This window comes from Dreissena polymorpha, chromosome 1, assembly GCF_020536995.1.
Source record: "Dreissena polymorpha isolate Duluth1 chromosome 1, UMN_Dpol_1.0, whole genome shotgun sequence".
NCBI lineage: Eukaryota > Metazoa > Mollusca > Bivalvia > Myida > Dreissenidae > Dreissena > Dreissena polymorpha.
In genome coordinates, this window is record NC_068355.1 from 158,707,539 (window position 1) to 158,728,874 (window position 21,336).

At 33.9% G+C, this 21,336-nt stretch overlaps 1 protein-coding gene across 2 annotated transcripts in view; it reads left to right on the top strand.

The window, feature by feature from the left end:
- Nucleotides 1–21,336, top strand: part of LOC127858012 (NUAK family SNF1-like kinase 1) — a 40,267-nt gene that overhangs the window by 8,580 nt on the left and 10,351 nt on the right. For both annotated transcript variants that reach the window (XM_052394860.1, XM_052394852.1), the window contains 3 exons: nt 2,238–2,358; nt 19,396–19,544; nt 19,924–19,989. In XM_052394860.1, coding sequence (XP_052250820.1) covers nt 2,238–2,358; nt 19,396–19,544; nt 19,924–19,989 — 336 coding nt within the window. The remainder of the gene's footprint in view (nt 1–2,237; nt 2,359–19,395; nt 19,545–19,923; nt 19,990–21,336) is intronic.

Sequence of the window (21,336 nt, forward strand, 5' to 3'; positions counted from 1 at the left end):
TAAAATGTAGAATGACTTCCAACTGGCTGTTTTCTTGTTGTTAAGCAGATTTTTGTTTGATGACAAAATATTTCCATAAATAACCATTGGTTTTCAGAGTTGTAGCTCATGCATTGTAGCTCATGCAATCTCCAAAGTGTTTTGTAGTAATCAAAAGTTTGGGTACTTTACACTTCTTTAATTTTTGTCAGGCGCAATGTAAATTGTTATGAACTGCATAAGTACCCCAGTGACCTGGAAATGTATGAACTGTATAAGTACCCCAGTGACCTGGAAATGTATGAACTGTATAAATACCCCAGTGACCGGGAAATGTATGAACTTATAAGTACCCCAGTGACCTGGAAATGTATGAACTGTATAAGTACCCCAGTGACCTGGGAATGTAGCCAAATATTTGCACTATTTTAAGCAATTTTCATTTTAAAAGAATAGTACACCTAAACGACTCACTTTTGCATAATTGCTGCCTTCCAGAGGCTTCCAATTGCTTTTTAGAGAAACCTGTAATAATTCATTATTATATTTATTGCTATAAAAAAACGAATGATAATTGCATCGATTACTCAACCTTTTTCAACTTTTTATGGCACATTTTCAAATTTACAATCTGCGGTTTTTATTTGTTTGTCTGCGTAATTCTGTAGAACCTTGCAGTTAGGAAAATTATCCCTAATAAAGACTTCTTAAGACAGGTGTTCTTTAACTTTTGCAGCTTTTGATCTTCAACACCTGTTTGTGGTGAAATTAATGTCTGTTACGTGGAAGAGTCATTCCGCTGATTGTTAGCAATGGGAAATTGGCAATTGACAGTTCTCCAAATTGGTCTAAAGAGTGCCAACAAATAGGTTTTTTTTAAGAAAATTAAATTTAATAGAGCTGATTTGCTGTAACCTTGTCCAAATGTGGTTTGAAGTATGTACTAGCTACGACCCAAATTCTCTGTTTAGTCTTTATTTATGAATATTTTGAAAATGCAAGACTAATAATTACGGTATTACCATGTGAGTTCCATTCCAATATTCAAGGTTTTAATGTGCATAAGAATGAATGTTTTAATTTTCTCCTCTTTCTTCCTTATAAACTTTTCTGACAAATAATTAATGCTTTGTATTTTAATCCTTTCCCACTCAGAGCCAAGTTGGAAATATCTATGAGCAAACAGCATAAAACCAACACAGCCTGTGAGTAACTGGCAGTCTGTTCAGGTTTTATGCTGTTTGATGCTCATTAGTATTAAAGGTTTGGAGATTAAGTCTTAAAAACTTGAATCTAGTAAGAAAGTTCTTAAATATAACTTTCTAAGGGACTACAAATGCATGAAAATACGTATCTAAGAGGTAAAGGGTAAATGTATTGCTGGGAATTCAGTGACACCAGACTGACGGCAATTTTAACAAACGTTAAGGAGATAACTATCTCTCTTAGTGAAATGTCTTTGTCTATAGCATGTCACCTTTTTTAATTAATACTTTGTGCTCCCCAAAAAGGTATCTCATAACATTAAGGGTCTATGCTGCAAGTACATCTTTTCTGCTTGTGTCATGGCAAACAATAATTCAAACGAATCTAATTGCTTAAGCTGTTTTCAATTAACCCCTTTTGAAGTGTTGAACTATCCTCAATAATAACACATTGCCCTTTATGTTTTCTAACTATCAACACTGTTTGAAAGGGTAAGTGAATAATAGTATTTTTTGGAGGTGTCAATATTGTGATGGTTATCACAGTATTTGAGGGTTTTTTTGACAGGTCAAAAAATAATTTTCTTTCAAAAAAACGGTTTCTCTGTGTTGACGTTTGACAGCAGTAATTTGTCACATTGGATGGAACAAAGCTAAGGAATTAACATATTTTCATTCATAATGATAGGAAAAAATAAGGCAATATGTATAAACTATAAAGACAGGTCATTCAGTGAGAAATTGATTAATACTCATTATATAATTTTGAGAGTTGAGTAGAAAACTGTTTTTTTTCTCTAGTGAACAAATCTCTATCAGATACAACAGTTTTACAACCAACACATTGATATCAAAGATAAGTCAAAACAGTGAAAGAATTTCACCTTTTTTGTCCAGGGTTATTGACAGTCTTTTTCATTTACTGTATGAAATTCTGGAACAAAAACATATGAAATACCAAATTTAATTCTCACTCTGATAATTTTCTATATTTCATGACTTATTATAATAGTATTATAATAGTATAATATTAAGCTTCAATTTTGTTTGCAGGTTGCCATCAAATACATCCGAAAGTCGAAGATCAGGGATGAGCATGACTTGAACAGAATTCGGCGGGAGATCAAAATTATGTCCAACATTGAGCACCCAAATGTGGTCAACATTAAGGAAGGTAAGGTTCAGTGCAGTATGCACATAGAATTGTAGGGCAAATATGTCTGCATGTGATGGTGGTTCTTTTTGCATATATTTATAGATGAGAAAGCTGAGAGAGTCAATATTAATAGTTACAGAGTTTAGGACAATCTGACTGAAGCTCGATCCATTTGAAATAAAACATCTTTTTTATTTAATTTTTAGCTCACCTGTCACGAAGTGACATGGTGAGCTTATGTGACCGTGTGATGTCCGGCGTCCGTTGTGTGTGTGTGCGTGCGTCCGTCCGTCAACAATATGTTTGTGTAGACAGTAGAGGTCACAGTTTTCATCCAATCTTTATGAAATTTGGTCAGAATGTTTATCTTGATGAAATCTGGGTTGGGATTGTATTTGGGTCATCTGGGGTCAAAAACTAGGTCACTAGGTCAAAAACTAGGTCACATAATAGGTCAAATAATAGAAAAACCTTGTGTAGACAATAGAGGTCGCAGTTTTCATCCAATCTTTATGAAATTTGGTCAGAATAATAAATCTTGATCAAATCAGGGTTGGAATTGTATTTGGGTCATCTGGGGTCAAAAACTAGGTCACTAGGTCAAATAATTGAAAATTCATCAACAATTTGTTTGTGTAGACAGTAGAGGTCACAGTTTTCATCCAATGTTTATGAAATTTGGTCAAAATGTTTATCTTGATGAAATCTGGGTTGGGATTGTATTTGGGTCATCTGGCTTGGGAATGTATTTGGGTCATCTGGGGTCAAAAACTAGGTCACTAGGTCAAAAACTAGGTGAAATAATAGAAAAACCTTGTGTAGACAATAGAGGTCGCAGTTTTCATCCAATCTTTATGAAATTTGGTCAGAATGTTTATCTTGATGAAATCTGGGTTGGGATTGTATTTGGGTCATCTGGGGTCAAAAACTAGGTCACTAGATCAAATAATAGAAAAACTGTCAAAAATTTGTTTGTGTAGACAGTAGAGGTCACGGTTTTCATCCAATCTTTATGAAATTTGGTCAGAATGTTTATCTTAATGAAATCTGGGTTGGGATTGTATTTGGGTCATCTGGGGTCAAAAACTAGGTCAATAACTAGGTCACTAGGTGAAATAATAGAAAAACCTTGTATAGACAATAGAGGTCGCAGTTTTCATCCAATCTTTAAGAAATTTGGTCAGAATGTTTATCTTGATGAAATCTGGGTTGGGATTGTATTTGGGTCATCTTGGGTCAAAAACTAGGTCAATAGGTCAAATAATTGAAAAACCTTGTGTAGACAATAGAGGTCACAGTTTTCATCCAATCTTTATGAAATTTGGTCAGAATGTTTATCTTGATGAAAACTGGGTTGGGTTTGTATTTGGTTAGTCAGGTGAGCGATTCAGGGCCATCATGGCCCTCTTGTTTAATTATCATGGAATTTGTGAAAACATCTAGCTAACTTAATTACTTTGGAAGGTTATCAGATGGCAGTTGGAAGTAATAACAACATATCCCTTATGTGATAAAACTAATGTACAGCCGTTCACAGTCCCTCTTTCCATTGTTTAGCCTTGTTGTGCGGATGCAATTCACTTTCATTTTGTATTTTAACATTCCTACTTAATTTTTTTATTCACTCATGATATATTGCAGGTATGCTAAATACCATGACTATAAAGTTTTTTTATTAATGACGCCAATGTTGCAGCCATTTTATGTAATTTTCTCATGCCCTGCGAACAAAAAATCCTAATAAGTATTGTGTTACGTAAAGTTTTATTGTTGCGGGAATTTTAAGCGAGGTCATGAATGAAGTTGTTGTTGTAATTGTTTAAAATTCCCATCAAATTGTAACATGAGCTAGATTAATAGTTTTATCCTGTTTTAATTGTGAAAATAAGATGTTGGTTTAAGAGCATTTAATGCCAGTATGACATCATGATTTAAATTGTACTTGGGCCTCCTTGTCCATTCACATAAGGATAGCTGTACATGTAGTTTGAATGTATTTAGCTTTATGTGTTAAGAATGAAACTGTTTTCCAGGAAGAACAAGTACTTTTGACAGACAGCAATTTGCATAGAGTTTGTTTCCTGAGGAGGAAGCAGTAGAGGGGGGGGGGGGAAAGGAACATTTTCGATTTCTTCATATGGAATTTTAGATGCCATAGCCATGATACGTGATACGTGGATAATATATAGTCATTTAACCAGAAGATTCTATTCATGACTTCTCCAAAATGCATTAAGTAAAGCTCAGTATGGGTGGAATAACCAAATCATTTAGGAATATTGAATTGAAAGGTCTGAATAAAACAAATATATGCTTTCAGCATTCAATGTCCTATCTGAAAAAAGGTGCTTCTGCTGATGATTATTTGCACAGAAATATTGAGGAAGTTATATTCCTTCATTTTTTTTCCTCTAATTAAAGCCAACGCAGAGTATAAGCATAATGTGCACAAGGTTTTGTTTGAACAATATCTGGACAGATAGTAAACATGAAGACAAATTGTATTGACATTTTATGGTTTAAATGGGAGACACGGTCTTGGGTTAGTTTTTATAGGCATTTATGTGTCTGATGAAAGTTGTTTTAAAAATATTTCCTCATTCAGATCTGCTTGTTTGATTTTAGGTGATTATTTTTTTTACATTGGTATGACAATAAGACATACATTTGTATCCAAGTTGACCTATCTATAAAATATTATCTATAGTATCAATAAACAATTTTGAGCAATAAGTCCATAAATATGTGATGTAGTTTTTGAGCATGTTGACACTTCACATTGATCACTACATGAAACAAAGTGAACTTAAATAAGCCCCCACCCCACCACTCTGTAACCCCAAAATCCTCCACCACTGTAGGAAGAAGAGCTTTCTGACAAAAATCATGATCAGGATTTATCAGATAATCCATCAAATCGATGTTGGTGTCAGAAACCTTTTGATTTTCTGAACATCTGAATAAAGTCAGGTTCTGTGTTAAATCCTTTAATCATTTTTTTCCTGTCAAAACCTCCCCTAACATATTTATTTCCATCGGTTATTTGTTTTTTCTTTGTTCATTCACAGGCTAAACGCAGCAGTCAAAATCTTATAAGATTAATTACAAAAATGTCACATCTCAGGACAACAATTTCTGATAAAATGTTCCATTCATTGGGAGATTTATTAAGATTATCAAAGGAAACTCATGTTGTGATTCGTACTTTCAAGCTATCGACTTTTCTTTATATGGCCATTGATGTTGCCAACTAAGGCAATATAAAGTTGTCACAAATATTCATTATTTCTGACTTTGTCCTAAATCTTACTTGTGTTCAAGAGATCCCTATTTTCATCTCAAGGGTATTGTACCCAGGATTAAGGTATTTTCCTGCAGTTATGTTTGGATTTATTAGAACGTCTTATCTGAAGCTCAGATCATCCTGTAAAACTCTTTCAGTGCGGGAACCGAATTTTGAAGGCCTTTGCAAACAGTTTGGATCCAGATGAGACGCCACAGAACGTGGCGTCTCATCTGGATCCAAACTGTTTGCTATTTTGATAGTATTCTTTGAAAAAAATTGAAGAAAATGCTTTTTTTAGAAATTGAGCTGACAACATTTTAGCAGACGACAAATTACCCAGCATGCAAAGGGTTAAGAAATGGTCCTTGCATGATGAAAAGATCTTTTTCTAAACAGTTTCATACGCAGTTTCGCAATAAGTTTGGCAAAATTATCCTAATTTTACAATATTTGCTTTCTTGTCAGTTATGGTTTGAACTTTATTTATTCTGATGCCATATCAGATGAATGTGATTCGAAACTAATAAAGCACATTAACATTGATTGTTTAAAAAAACATTTATGATTTTATTGACTTTTATCCTAATTATTAATCTATGAAACTAAATAATAATAAATGACATCGATTGCTTATAAAAAAAAAATAATCTAATTTTATTTACTTTTTATCCCAATTGTAATTGATTGTTTTATTTGTTTTATTTGACATTTTGATTTGTATTGACTTTTATCCCAATTGTAACTGATTGTTTTATTGGACATTTCATATTTTATTGACTTATCCCTATTGTTTCTGCTCGTTTTATAAGACAAAGCCACTTTAGCATAAACAATTCTAAGATATCTATTTATATGATTACTTGTATTGAATACTTTTTATTGAAAAATGACTGGAATTGTTGGTACCAAAATTCAGATATCAATTTTTGACAGACATCTTTATGGTTGATGTGTCAGTGATATGAGAGTTAGGGGGTTAAATTACTTCTGATTTATTCTGATTATATAGAAAAATGAATAGAGTAAAACAACTAAATATACAAATCCAAGAATGAGATCTAAAAACAGTGCTAATGAGAATAGACTCAAAAACAAAATTGTTTCCAAAGATTGGAATGTAAGCATTATGTTAATTGTGTTTTCATTTTTATGAAGAATTGTCATATCATAAAGTTATTTTTAAATCCTCCTACCTAAGGGTATGCATTTTAATTTGCTCAAAAAAAGAAGACAGTGTTTTGTGTGTCAAATTTGTTGTCAAAATTCAGCCCTGTTCCCAATTATAAAAAGACATCACAACTAAATTTCCCAATTTTTAAAGTAACATTTCTACTCAAAATCAACGAACATTTCGTACAATTGTTCGTAAAATAAACTTAACCAATTAAAAATCAGTGTTCCTTATGGCAATTTCCGAAATCTCAACGCCAGATGTGGTCTGGTAAAATAGATGTTTGTAGATACAAAATGCTTGTTTTTATTATTGTTTGCATATCTATTCATACGACACATGAACACTAACATGGTGTTCGTGTGTCGTATGAAAAGATATATTCGCGGGAATTAATTGTGGCCACAAATAGATAAAAACGAGCATTTTGTATCTACAAAAATCTATGTAATCATACCACATCTAGCGTTGACATTTTGGCTATTGCTACAAAGAACACTGATTATTAAGGTGTTAACTTTATTTTTCGAAATACTTAACGAAATTGTCGTTGATTTTGAGCGTTATAGAGACTCAAACATCATGTTTTCTCCAAACCCAAAAGGCCTCGGCCCAGTTTTTACAAAATAAAAAAATCACTCTGAGTTTTTTCCTAACCTTGCTTCTTATGAAATTTTGTTTATTTTGCATTAATTCTGACTCAGGGGCTGAACTAGTTGGCTGAGTGGAAAAAAACCTGCATTCTGTACCACTGCAATCGGTTAAAATATGACAAATAACCAGTAGTCATTTGGGATTAGTTCTGTCATGTAATCCACAGCTGACCCTTACATATTCACTGTTAAGTCTCTAGTCACAAATTAAAGCCATCTATTATGGTTAGTGGTTGATAAACCACAGTTGTGGTCAGTGTAGTGGTCACCCATTATCCTGTACTGATCATCAATGACCATCTACTCAAAGACATTTTTATTGTCACATATAGAAACCATTAGATGGTCAGTTGTCAATATCTACACTTAAAGAATTTGACAAGTGTCTAGCTGAGGATTAAAGGTGACTGCTGACCACAACTGGCTGTATGACTGTCCAACACAGGAAATATGAATGTCCTTAATGTCATCTTGTCCCACTACAAAGCAGCCCAGGTGACCAAAGGTGCAGCCTTTCCTTATCTATTATTCCTCATTGGCTTCAATTGGAGTTACATCCTGCTTCATGTGTTGTTGTAAGTCTGCCATCTGGTTATTTATTTAACGATCCTGACATAAAGGTTTTTGAGTGAGATAAATTTATTTGTTTTTGACTGTAAATCTTTTATCAATATACCCTCAAATAATAACAGGAAGGACAATAATTACTCAGGAATCAACTTTAATCTTTGACATGGAATGGACAGAGTGCATAGCACAAAGTCAATAGAAAATACTTGGGAGTGGAAAGAACCAGACCTTTTGCAATATTTTAAGAAAATCTATCTGCTCAAATGACGTTTCTTTTTATGCAAATATATTATTGGATCCATGAATTCTGACTTCCAATTATTGGCATTTAGGGATCATTTGACATGTTTGCGGTGGTTCATTTCCTGCCATTAATGTAATTTGGCTTTCAATAATCACTGGCCTGATCTTGCAGTTATACTTTGGGTTGCAATAATTGCTTGCTAGCACTTCCTCTCTGGACTGACATGCAAATTGGAAACGTGGCTATGATGATTTGCATTATTGGATTAGTCTAGTATATTTAAAAACGGTGTTTTAAAACAATTAGTTAATTTTGTGGCAGGACTTTGAAGGACACTGATTGAAAACAGTATTTTTTGTTTTTTAGCTTGCCTGAGCACAATGTGCTCATGGTAAGCTTCCCCTGCGAAATGTTGTTCTGCAGTTCACGAATAATTCGTGAACAGTTCATGAACTGTTCGTGAACTGAGTTCATGAACTGTTCACGAATAGTTCGTGAACAGAAAATGAGCCACGTCTGTGAAAAGTTCTTGAAATTTTAGTTCATGAACTGTTCATGAACACTAATGGCATGAAGTGTTCATCAAATATTCTTGAAACCTAATGGCATGAAGTGTTCATGAACTATTCTTGAACCCTTATGGCATGAAGTGTTCATGAACTATTCTTGAACCCGTGTGGCATGAAGTGTTCATGAACTATTCTTGAACCATTATGGCATGAAATGTTCATGAACTATTCATGAACATCAATGGCATGAAGTGTTCTTGAACAGTTCATGAACAACACAATTCTTGAAAAATTCTTCAGGGTTTTGCTGTTCACGAACAGTTCATGAACATTTTCCTTCTATTTTTCAATGGCTCATTTTCTGTTCACGAACTGTAAGTGAATAGTTCATGAACCATAGTTCTTCAAGAGTTCATGAACTGAGGTGGCATGAAGTGTTCATGAACTATTCATGAACAAGAATTTGTCAATTTATGCAAAGGTTATCATAAGTGTTACTAAAGCTCAACAAACAGGTCAGGGTAAGAAGAAACAAGTCTTGTATTAGCACTTAACATATTGATAGCAACATATAACAATAATTTAAATATAACACTAATAACTGAGATACAAGTGGTTTGATAATACTCTTTAAATTTCATAATACAACTTTGCACTATATGTTCATGAATAATTCATGTATTGAAAAGATTATGAATAGTCTCATTTTCAGTTCAAGAATCATTTACTAATCAATGGTTTCCCTGAAATGGTTACACTTACAGTGCCAAAGGACTTGAAATGGAACCAATGGCTGATCAGTTCAGCCGGTAATTTATTAAAGACTTACATTTTCAAATATAACATAAACCATGTGCCTTCCGTTTCAACTTCCTGTGCACACAATATTCTTTCTTTGTAAAAACAGCAATGCAATGTACATTGAGTTCTTGATATCATCTTAAACTGTTCTTGAAATAAGATGTCCTTAAAACGTTCTTAAACTTGTCTTTTAAGTCTTCCAAGAACAATGACAGATCCTTTTAAGAACATATTGGATTCTTAAAAAGTCCATCATACGTTCAAAAACATTGTGTAGACCTGTTTAAGAACATCAGAAGGAAACATGTTGTTCAAAAAAGTTCTTAAAGTGTTCAAGAATAGTTTAAGAATAATTCAAGAACAGGAAAGGTCCTTAAAAAGTTATTGAAGTGTTCCTGAAGGCAGTTCTTGAACAGTTCTTGTACAAATGTTCTTAAAATTCTCTAGAACAGGTCAAGAACTCTAACTTACAGTGGTGAAAGTACTATGCATATTCATACTAACTTCACAGGTTTCACAAATCTACAAGATTTGTATGCTAGACATTTCAATATTACTTTCAAAAATATGTATGAAACATCTAGCACAAAGGAATTCATGAATTATTCATGATGGATCCTTAAAGTCTGTCTCAGAAAAGACATTAGAAATACTTGTGCATGAAATGTTCATCACTAAGTATTTATGGTTAGATGAAGAACTGTTCATGAACTTTGAAATGTTCAACAATAATTCATAAACAGTTCATGAACATGTCTTAAGAACAGTTCATGTCCAAAAGTTCATGAACCAAGCTCAGGAACTTTTTCAGAACCGTTCATGAACAGTTCTTGATTGGCTTGAAGTGTTCATGAAATCATGAACAACATTTCGCCGTGGTTTTGTCCATTCATGTTTTTTCAAGTAAGTCAATTGGCAGTATGTTAGAGTGATGTTAATCATTTTGGCAACACCATGACAAAATTACAGAGAAAATCAAACCTGACGACAAAAATGAGGGACTAATGACTCGGTTCCAACGGTTTAGTCGTAATCCAATATTTAAATATAGTACCTGTTTATATAATTTGCTATCCATCCAAGACCTTGATCGAAGTGTTTAGATCAAATTTATCCCTTTCAATACATAGCTTGTCATAAATTTAGAACACACAATTTCATGGTAAGCTGGTTTGCAAAAGTTTATGTAATCACAAATATTTTTGTATGGAAAGCTCAGATTGTCCTTCAACTTAACGGTAAGGAATAATAGCAGCTGTGTTTTCTGTGACATTAACCACTGACATAGAAGGATATAAGTAGAATAATATGGTAGTGTGTGATAAACTTTAGTTTAGATTTTATTTGTGCTTAAAACTTAATGTAAAAATTAAAGTTGTTATCATAAATTAAAGCAAGATAAAATCCTTAAAAATTGCTTTTCTAGTTTCTTTGAATTAAATATTTGAAGATAGCAGAAATTAAAGTCTATTAAAGCATACTACTTTATCAGGAGCTTGCAAATTAATACATTTGTGATATTTATAACCTTTCATTTAAATAAAGCATACATGCATGAAAACTTATGTTTACTCATAATTGGTCCAACATTTCTTAACAACTACGGTTCCAAAATTTTTTGTTTATTCAAATCCTTCAACAAAAGCCTACTGTTTATAAAGAGTCTGAGTGACTTTGCAAAATGTTAATGTCATGAACAATTTTCATTTAAGAAGTTGCACAAATGCAAATTATTTCCACTGAAAGAGATATAATCAGCTACCCCCTAAAAGCGCAATAATTGACATTCACATTCAATGAGGCTTTCTTTTTGCCCAATTGTATGCATAGCTGATTAGAAAAGCTCTAAAAGATTATGCAGATAAAGTCTGAAAAGCGGGGGATATTTTCTGTAATTGTAATAATGGATCTTTTTAATAACATATGCATTAACTTTAATTTTTAACTTCCATGTTTGTAATTATCCATTTTTTATTATGCAATATGTTTGAGACTATTATGACAGGTTTGACATGATAAATTACAAAAAGATCTTTTGAGAACATTTATGGCACCTGATTAAAAAAAGATACAATTAACACATTTTCACAAATAACATGATTTTTAATTGAGTAATGAAATTAAAACGCTTACCATTCGAAACAATATGCATATTCTATACCAGGATTTGGATTTTGAATACTGTAGTTGTAAATGTGCAGTCAGTTGTATCTAACTAGATAATTATGACACATGCAGTTTGTTAATGTAAGTATTAGATGTATATACAGATATGTTGACCTCCTCTGTTTGCAGTCACTTTAAAATGGCATCACTAGACCTCATAGCAAATAATTTATCAAAGCATCTAATTGCGTCAATTAACATCCTGTATCTATGCCTACAAATGTCACATGATCACATTTTTCGCAGACTATGGTGTATCTATTCCAGCTAGAGTCTTGTTGAGAATGGCAGACTTGATAATGCATGTCATTTGCAAGGCGCCAAGTGTATCAAGACATTTGAGATAAATAGTCCTGATGCAAGATTTGTAATATGAGTCTTATTTATGTAAGTGTATTTAGATATTTCTGGGGTTAAACTGGTGCATAGTGGAATTACTCCAAGACCATAATGATGATACTGATGAATGAGCATTAAACCCCCAGTTCTGGTTTAGGCATAATAAAATGTTTAAAATTATGTGATCTTTTTGTTTTTATTTAGTACTGCATCTTTTACATTTTAATAGTAATTAATAATATTATTAGAATACGATCTGTATCAGCGTTGTAGGTATTTCAAGCAACAAAGAGCATATGAATTATGAGTAGATTTAAGATTCGCTCTCGTGATTTAATCCCTATGCATCTAAACTTCCGGCCGTGGGTTATTCGACAACAAACTATAACGTACACAAATTATTTTGATTTTAACACGGCTTTTATTAAAGATTTATACAATGTATCTTATTTTTCTTTTGTACTATTTTATGTAAAGTTCCGCCAATAAAAATAACTTTTGGCTGTTCTGTCGATCAGATCTCTGCCCTCAATAACTGCCATTCATTAATATGTCATTCCAGATAAGCCTGTGCAGTTTGCACAGGCTAATCAGGGACAACACTGTCTGCTTTTATGAAATTTTTCTTCTTAGAAAAAATCAAATTAGGTGGAAAGTGTTGCCCTGATAAGCCTGTGGGGAATGCACAGGCCAGTCTGGGACGACACAAGAAAACGCACATGCATTAAACCCCTTTATCTCAGAGCGCGGCTCATGTATTTGATAGGTTGTATCAAGCTTTCCTGACAACATGTTATAGACTGCCCAAAGGCTTTGTGTGTTACATGACAGGCCAGTGATGATATCAGTATTATTTATCCACTGCAGGGTGGTAGCGTTAGTAAGCTTGACATGTCAGACGGTCAACCAACAAACAATACACACAGCAAATAAACAAACATTAGTCTCCTTGTTTTTTCTATATGGCCATTAATTCTAAAACTGACAACTTTACTTTAGGTCATGTTTTTTTTGCATTGCAAGAATCAACAAAGCAAATATTTTGAGGAAAAAAGAACACATCATTATATCATTATTTGGCCAAACAAGCAAACATTCATTATTCAATAATTGGCAATTTCTTCTAACAATGTTTATTCATGCCAGTGTTCAATCTGGAAGAGAGATACCCAACAAAATAGTATTTACTCAAAACAGCAAATTTCACAAATTTCTTGTCAAAACTGCAAGATATGGTGTTGAAGGATACTGGAAGTGTCTGGCAGGTGGGGTGTTGTTTAGAAGCGGCCATGCAAAAATCAATAAATAACGAAGCTATTCATAATTGAGCAGATGTCTTGTAACCTCTGATACAATCAGTGTCCTGTAACCTCTGATATGATCAGTGTGAGCGTCACATGTGGCAGAGAATGATTTTAGCTGTTACCAGCCAATACAATGAAATCTGTGTTTTGACTTCAGTATGGAACGATAATTTGTAGATGATATGGAAACTTATTTAGAAGCTTTGTTTAGGCTTTTGACATTCAAAGTAGGAGACCTTTGAAGATTTCAATAAAGATTGTTAGGTAGTTTCTGACTATTAGAGGTTTAAAGAAGTTGTAAACAAATGATTTCAGGCTTGGTACAAACTGTTTCTTTGTTTTCAAACCTTTTTTTAAGTAGTCATCTATTTGAATCAGCTTAAAAAACTATTTAAAAGGCTTTTTACAATTTAAAACATTTTCAGCTCGACTATTATATATGAAATATATATAGTGGAGCTATCCTACTCACCCTGGCGTCGGCGTCTGCGTTAGCGTTAGCGTCTGCGTGCAAATGTTAAAGTTTTCGTACTACCCCAAATATTTTCTTTCTCCCTTCACATATTGCTTTCATATTTTGCATACTTGTTTACCAACATGACCCCAACCTATAAACAAGAGCAGACAACTCTATCAAGCATTTTGTCATAATTATGGCCCCTTTTCCACTTAGAATATGCAGCAAATATTAAAGTTTTCGTACTACCCCATTTATTTTCATTTTCCCTTGACATATTGCTTTTATATTTTGCATACTTGTTTACCAACATCACCCCAACCTATAAACAAGACTAGACAACTCTATCAAGCATTTTGTCATAATAATTGCCCCTTTTATACTTAGAATATGCATATTCTTGATAAATCTATGTTAAAGTTTGCGTACTACCCCAAATATTTCATATATCCTTTGACATATTGCTTTTATATGTTGCATACTTGTTTACCAACATGACCCCAACCTATAAACAAGAGCAGACCACTGTATCAAGCATTTTGACATAATTATGGCCCCTTTTACACTTAGATAATTTAACATTTTGCTTCCATAACTTCTTTATTTATGATCACATTTTATTATTACTTTCACAAAACAACACTTACCTGAATACCACAATGGATTCCACCCAAACAATACCCCACGCCCCTACCAGAATCCTTCCCCCCCCCCCCCCAACCTCAACCCCCCCCCCCCCATTTTTTTTTTTTAAACATCTAAAAAATTACCCCACCCCACATTATACCCCCCTCGCACCACCTCACCCCCTTACCCACCCCCCCACCCCCCCCCCAAATTTTTTTTTTTTTAAAAGCATCATGTAATAAATTACCACACCCCACATTATACCTTCCTCTCACTCCCCTCACCCCCCCCTACCCCTCCACCCCCCCAATTTTTTTTTTTAAACATCATCTTATAAATTACCACACCCCACATTTATATTTATATTTAAACACTTATATATTTGAACATTTTGCTTAAATTGCCATAACATATATATTCCAGAATCCCTTCCCCCCTCCCCCCCCCAACCTCACCCCCCCCCATTTTTTTCATTTTTTTTTAATCTAATAAATTATCACACCTTACATTTACATTTATATTTAAACACTTATATATTTGAACATGTTGCTTAAATTGCCATAACTTATATATATATATACCAGAATCCCTTCCCCCCTCCCCCCCCCAACCTCACCACCCCCCCCAATTTTTTTTTTTTAACATTTAATAAATTACCACACCCCACATTATACCCCCCTCTCACTCCCCCATACCCCCCCCACCCCCTCAATTTTTTTTTAAACATCATCTTATAAATTTCCCCACCCCACATAATACCCCCCTCTCACCCCCCCTACCCCCCCTACCCCCCCCCCCCCAAAAAAAAAATACATTTTTTTTCCTTTTTTATTTTTGAAACATCGTCTAATAAATTATTGAATATGAACAATTTCCCCATGATGGCTTACGTTATACTGTCAAGCATTCAAATAGTCGAGCGGGCTGTCCTCTGACAGCTCTTGTTTTTAACCTTTTCCATTGAGTAAACGAAAAGTTATGAGGTAGTTATGAACAAACAAAAACTTTGAATAATGCAGCATCATCTTACAAAAACAAATGACATGTCACAATATTATCATTGTTGAAAATCATTTTTGTTAAACTAACATGCAAAGCCCTGTCAGAGCGTGAATTGTTTACGAAGCACTTGCTTGATCCGTTTGCATTGTTTCAGACTGACGGCCGCGCATTTGGACTTATCTGCCTGTCTCTTTGTCCTTTACGCGCGACACCTCACAATGCAACTGACCTCATTCTCTGGAGACACCAATCAAACAATACGAACTGACTCAACTTCGATCCACTGACAACTGCCAAATCCTTTTGTTTCAGTTAAAAGAAATAACATAAAAAATATTTGTGTATTGTCTGAAAAGATTTTGCGTTGACCTTAGGTCTTAAATGGTGGGTTGAAATCATTTCTGTTGGGCATTAAACAAGTTTACCTGAAACATGAGCTTAAAGGTCCCTTAAGGAGGGCAGTTGTTGCTTTGTTAGTTTGTCGAAAAAGGAAACTTTTGGTTAGAACCACTGGCATGCATCACTTAATATGAAATACAACACCAATTGTTATAAATCTATTCAAAATTAACTAATTTGGGTCATGGCTTTGGTGTGACTTGTATAATTCCCACCAATTATTACCTATGTCTCATTTCAATTAACACTATAGGCGCAATGACCGTTAAAAAACAGTCTGACTTTACATTTAATAAGAGCTTGTTACAGTTCAGACGTCTTGGTGACAATGTTGAAGATCAGTATGTCACTTTCCAGAGATTGGGTATTATAAAGTATAACTCTGCAGAGTGAGTGCATAGATTGGTTACAAAATGTATATTATAATTGCAATTTGTATATACATGTATTTTGAAATGTATTTTGTCTTGGTGACAATGTTGAAGATCAGTATGTCACTTTCCAGAGATTGGGTATTATAAAGTATAACTGTGCAGACTGAGTGCAGAGATTGGTTATATTATAATTGCAATTTGTATCAACATGTATTTTGAAATGTATTTTATATTGGGATGTACAACACTTGAATGCAATTTGATACATGCATGATGCAGATACATTTTTTATTAACTCTGACACTTTATTGCATTTAAAAAGTCATAAGAATATTTTTTTTGCAGAATTAAATTCAAGTGCACAAAAATCACGAAGTACTGAACAATTTATACTGGTTTTTGAAATGATCAATAGTTTCCAACTGTGGCACATACAATCAGCAATAATGCTTTTAAATAATCAACAACAAAAATGCCATGTCAGCCTTTTTCTTGCCATGTGGCAATGGCACACTTGTATGAAAATATTTTCATTTCATTTTTGAGTCCATAGGGGTCTGTTTACATTACTTGTGGTCAGGTATGTTGGATGGAGACCCACTGAGTTTTCACAAGTGTGTGTAAGAAATATGAGAGGGGGTCAGAAAAACGTTAACCTCATTACAGTATAGACATTTTCCTCAAGAATGTAACTTAATGACTTAAGAATGATTATTTTGCTCCTTTTTCAGTTTGAATTTGGATGTTTAAATGTTGTTGCTCAATGATAGGCAATGGCTGAATTTATCAACTTAAATGAAGAACAATACACCAAGCATTCAGATTCTACCAGCTTTTTCTTTTTGTTTTGTAACAAACATCAGGTCAACATAGAAATATTCTTTAACACTTAAATCCATTGTGGATGGAGGAACAGTATAACACTTAAAATACTTTAAAGAAAAAATATGCACTTTTTTGTGATGTTAATATTTTAATATGTAGATTTATATATTTACCAGAATTAGTTCATTATGTACATTGATATTGAAACTTTATTAGTCCGGCTGTAGGAAAACTGTTTTAAATGCAATGTACATTATGTGTCATCCCAGATTTGTATGGGCTGTCTGCTTGGGCTAGTTGGGGACGACCCTTTCTGCTTTTATACAATTTTACCTTAAAAAGAAACCTCTCTAAAACAAAGATCTGCGGTGAGTGCTATTCTTATTGGGGACAAAACTTTACGCACATGCATTTTCCCAGAGTGCGGCTTAACCCTTTGCATGCTGGGAAATTTGTAGTCTGCTAAAATGTCGTCTGCTGAATTTCTAAAATAAGCATTTTCTTAGATTTTTTTCAAAGAATACTATCAGAATAGCAAACAGTTTGGATCCTGATAAGACGCCACGTTCTGTGGCGTCTCATCTGGATCCAAACTGTTTGCAAAGGCCTTTAAAATTCGGTTCCAGCGCTGAAAGGGTTAATATAAAGGCTGACCTAAGCTCAAGTAGAACAAGCTTTGGTTCTTCACCTGTAAAACATGATTCTCAATAGAATGGTGATTGTTCTTTGAAACCACTTTTCAGGTGAAATGTCTCTCAGCAAACCATGAAATTTCATACTTTGTACAAACATCACTTATTCAAGAGTATAACTGGAACTATTTAAATGCATACTTCATACATTTTAAATATGCAGTAAAAAAAACTTGTAATGTAGTAACAACACATGCAGCTGGTGGTCCTTGTCAGGAAAACTTGGGGGTCTCCAAGTTATGTGACATACAAACTATTCCCCACTGTACATTGTTTGGAATATTTGCTGATGTACTTAATAATAAAAACACCTCAGCGACCATCTGGACTTCATCATGTTTTCATATTTGCCAATTGGAATTCTGTGTTTGAAATTTCATTCCAATCTTGATTTTATTTTCTTTCACAATTGGTTGTTTGATAGCGTTGAATGTAAAATGTGGGATAACTTACACAGGAGCTTATGTCAAAATATTTTGAAGGCCATATCAGCGTCCAGAATGTGTGCCGGTCATTCATGTGGTGATGACCTCATGGTTAGTGACTACCTCTCAGTTGGGACATTTGAGAAACCAGTGGATAGTAAACAAATAAGTGGGCACTGAGCTCTTTTTAATCATTGCTATAATAAAAAGATAATCATGTATTTTTCTATGCTTTGACCAAAAGTTGGCATCCAGCCTTTGTTTGGTTATTACTCATAACATTATATAAAGAGAAGTTTAAGTATTAAGATATTTCAATTTTAGACATAGGTGAATGTTTTATTGAATTGTAAACTATTACATAAAATGGATTCAATATTAATCCTGTATTTATACCATTAGCAAGTACGAAAGGATTTGAGAGGTCACACAAGGTGTTGAGAGGTCACACAAGGTGTTTGAGAGGATTTGAGAGGTCACACAAGGTGTTTGAGAGGATTTGAGAGGTCACACAAGGTGTTTTTTTCCTTTTGTATTCATTAGGATGTTTTTCTGTGTCCCACGTTTTTTTGTATTTATAAAATTTGTTTTTTAAATAGATGGCCATCTAAGTATTGCACTTAACAACATTGTTATAGGCCATTAAGACCAACAAGTTAGATCAGGTCTGGCGACTGGTCCCTCCTCTGCATTCAGGGATGTCTTCATAGAACCTTTTTCACTATAAGAGGTTCAGCAAATAGGGTCATTGTATGCTGCATATTTCATTAATGCACAACTAATAGGGAGCTCGTCTGTTCTTCAGATATTTCTCTATGAATAATGATTTATAAAAGTAAAAAGTATTTATTATTGTGTGGTAAATTTTGAATTTAAATCAGTCAGTTTTGACTTATGATTAGCATTGATATTGTAAGTCTTATGAACATCATCTAGTTAAGGCCGGTTTAACTTATGAGACCTAAATATGTACAACTGATCATCACTTTATTCCAATAATATATTCTTGAAGTTGGCATAAGAGTTTAGTCAAATCCTTTAACTAAACTAGATGATGGGAAGGCAACCATAACAATACATGTGTCTCCTATGTTGAGCCCAATGGAGGACTTGATTCTTTGATAAACCACTCCATTGTCCCACTCATTAAGTAGACACACAAACCACTAGACTGTGGAAATTCGGTATTTTGAATCTTGTTCTATTTCCAGTGTTTGAAAACAAGGACAAGATCATTCTAGTGATGGAGTGTGCGGATGGGGGTGAACTTTACGACTACATCAACAACAACACGCTCACTGATAGAGATGCACGCAGAATATTCCGACAAATTGTCTCGGCCATCAAATATTGTCATCAGGTGAGCTAAACTCTCCCTGGCTTGACCTCTCAGAGTTTGAAAATTAGGATTGTGCTCCATGTGCACACCTTTATGGTCTATTTAGTCTGATGAGTGCTTCAGGACAATTACAGCCCTGTTGTTCAAGTTTAAAAATCGATTATTATTCACCATGTCAGTTTCAAAAGTATTCCAAAGATGTTTCTTTGAGTAAAAAAATTGACCATTAAATGTTTTTCTTCTTCAGTTTTTTTCACAGTAAAGCCAATTGCAAAATAGAAAGCAGGTTTTTGCTTAAAACAATGGACAATGTATTCTTTTGTACCGTGTTTTGTAAACACAAATTTTTTACCTTGTTCTCTTTGTTTATGGTTACATACAACCATATTTTATGTTGCAGAATGGCATAGTGCATCGCGACCTGAAGCTTGAAAACATACTGTTGGACAGACATTACAATGCAAAGGTATGCGTTTGGCAATAAAACGTGAATGCATGATGTTTTATTGAGTGGGGGAAACCCTTTGAACTTTACATGTCTTTGAACTTTATGTCGCATCATGTGGTGAAAGAAATAGATGTCAAAGCAGTATATCTCTTTGTGATGAAGAAGAGAAGTTTGCATTTGGAACAGTTATCATTGTTACTATACTGTGTTGAAAACGATACATTAAATCTTTAAAAATTACTTTAAAACACAGCTTGTTCACATCTATTATCTTAGTTGCAATAATGTAACTCTGCTCTCCGTTAACACTACGAGGTAGGACGAAGACAGTTATGTTTATCACAACTACTATTATCTTTGACGCCATCTGATGTGGTATAAACCTAAAACATGCAATCTTTGCCACACTGTTCAGGGTTCTACATTAACTTTTTTTACAGCAAGACCGTCGGACCAGCTCCTCTTAAAATGTACTGGCCCGAACCTGTTGTCTACTAGACCACATAGCAAATGAACACAATTGTGTCATGTAACTGTTTAATCAGGATTTATCAGTAAATAATCAGTGAACACCAGATCTTTTTTGATGCATAAAGTAAAACAATAAAATAAAACTTTTTTTTGCTTTTCTCCGTCAAATTCAGTCCATGCGAACTGACTCGATTTTCCATTTAGGATAAAATTGACGTTTTCGTGTTTCTTCATATCTACGTTTCGTGTCAGTTTAAGCGTCGGATTCTTTTTTATTAACTGATTTGTCGGACGAAAATCCGAACTTGAACAAAGCCATTCTTTAAATTACATTCTCTTGTCTGCTACGAAAAAATGTTTACATTGACATAACCGATTTTCGATAGAAGTCGTAAAATCATGCTCTACAATTTTACAACACTTCAGAAAATCATTAATATTCATGACAACTTGACCAATTGAAACAAGCAATTTCTGCAGGAAGCTCTCCTTTGTGTCTAAAAATAGCGATGAATCATGTGGATGCTCCGCGTTTATTTAAATACACTAGTTGTAATGTAAATAACGGATACGAGAGCAATTTTACACATTAAAAATAAAGGTTTTCACAGCAGTTAGTTATAGTTATATGAATCAGTATAGATTTTTTTATGTACGACCAGTCGGACAAGCTAGCCCGCAGTTTAACTAGCCCGACCACCGATCTTAATAGACAATGTCTGTCGGACGTGCCTTAGTGTCGAACCCTGCTGTTTTGATGTGTATAATAACTAACACCAGTTGTACCATCAGCGTTGCATTCCAGTCATTTACTACATAACTTAGAACTTGGTTATAACCAGTGAAGTATGGGTCGCACGCATTTGTTTTTACGAAACACCTATGCAATGACTT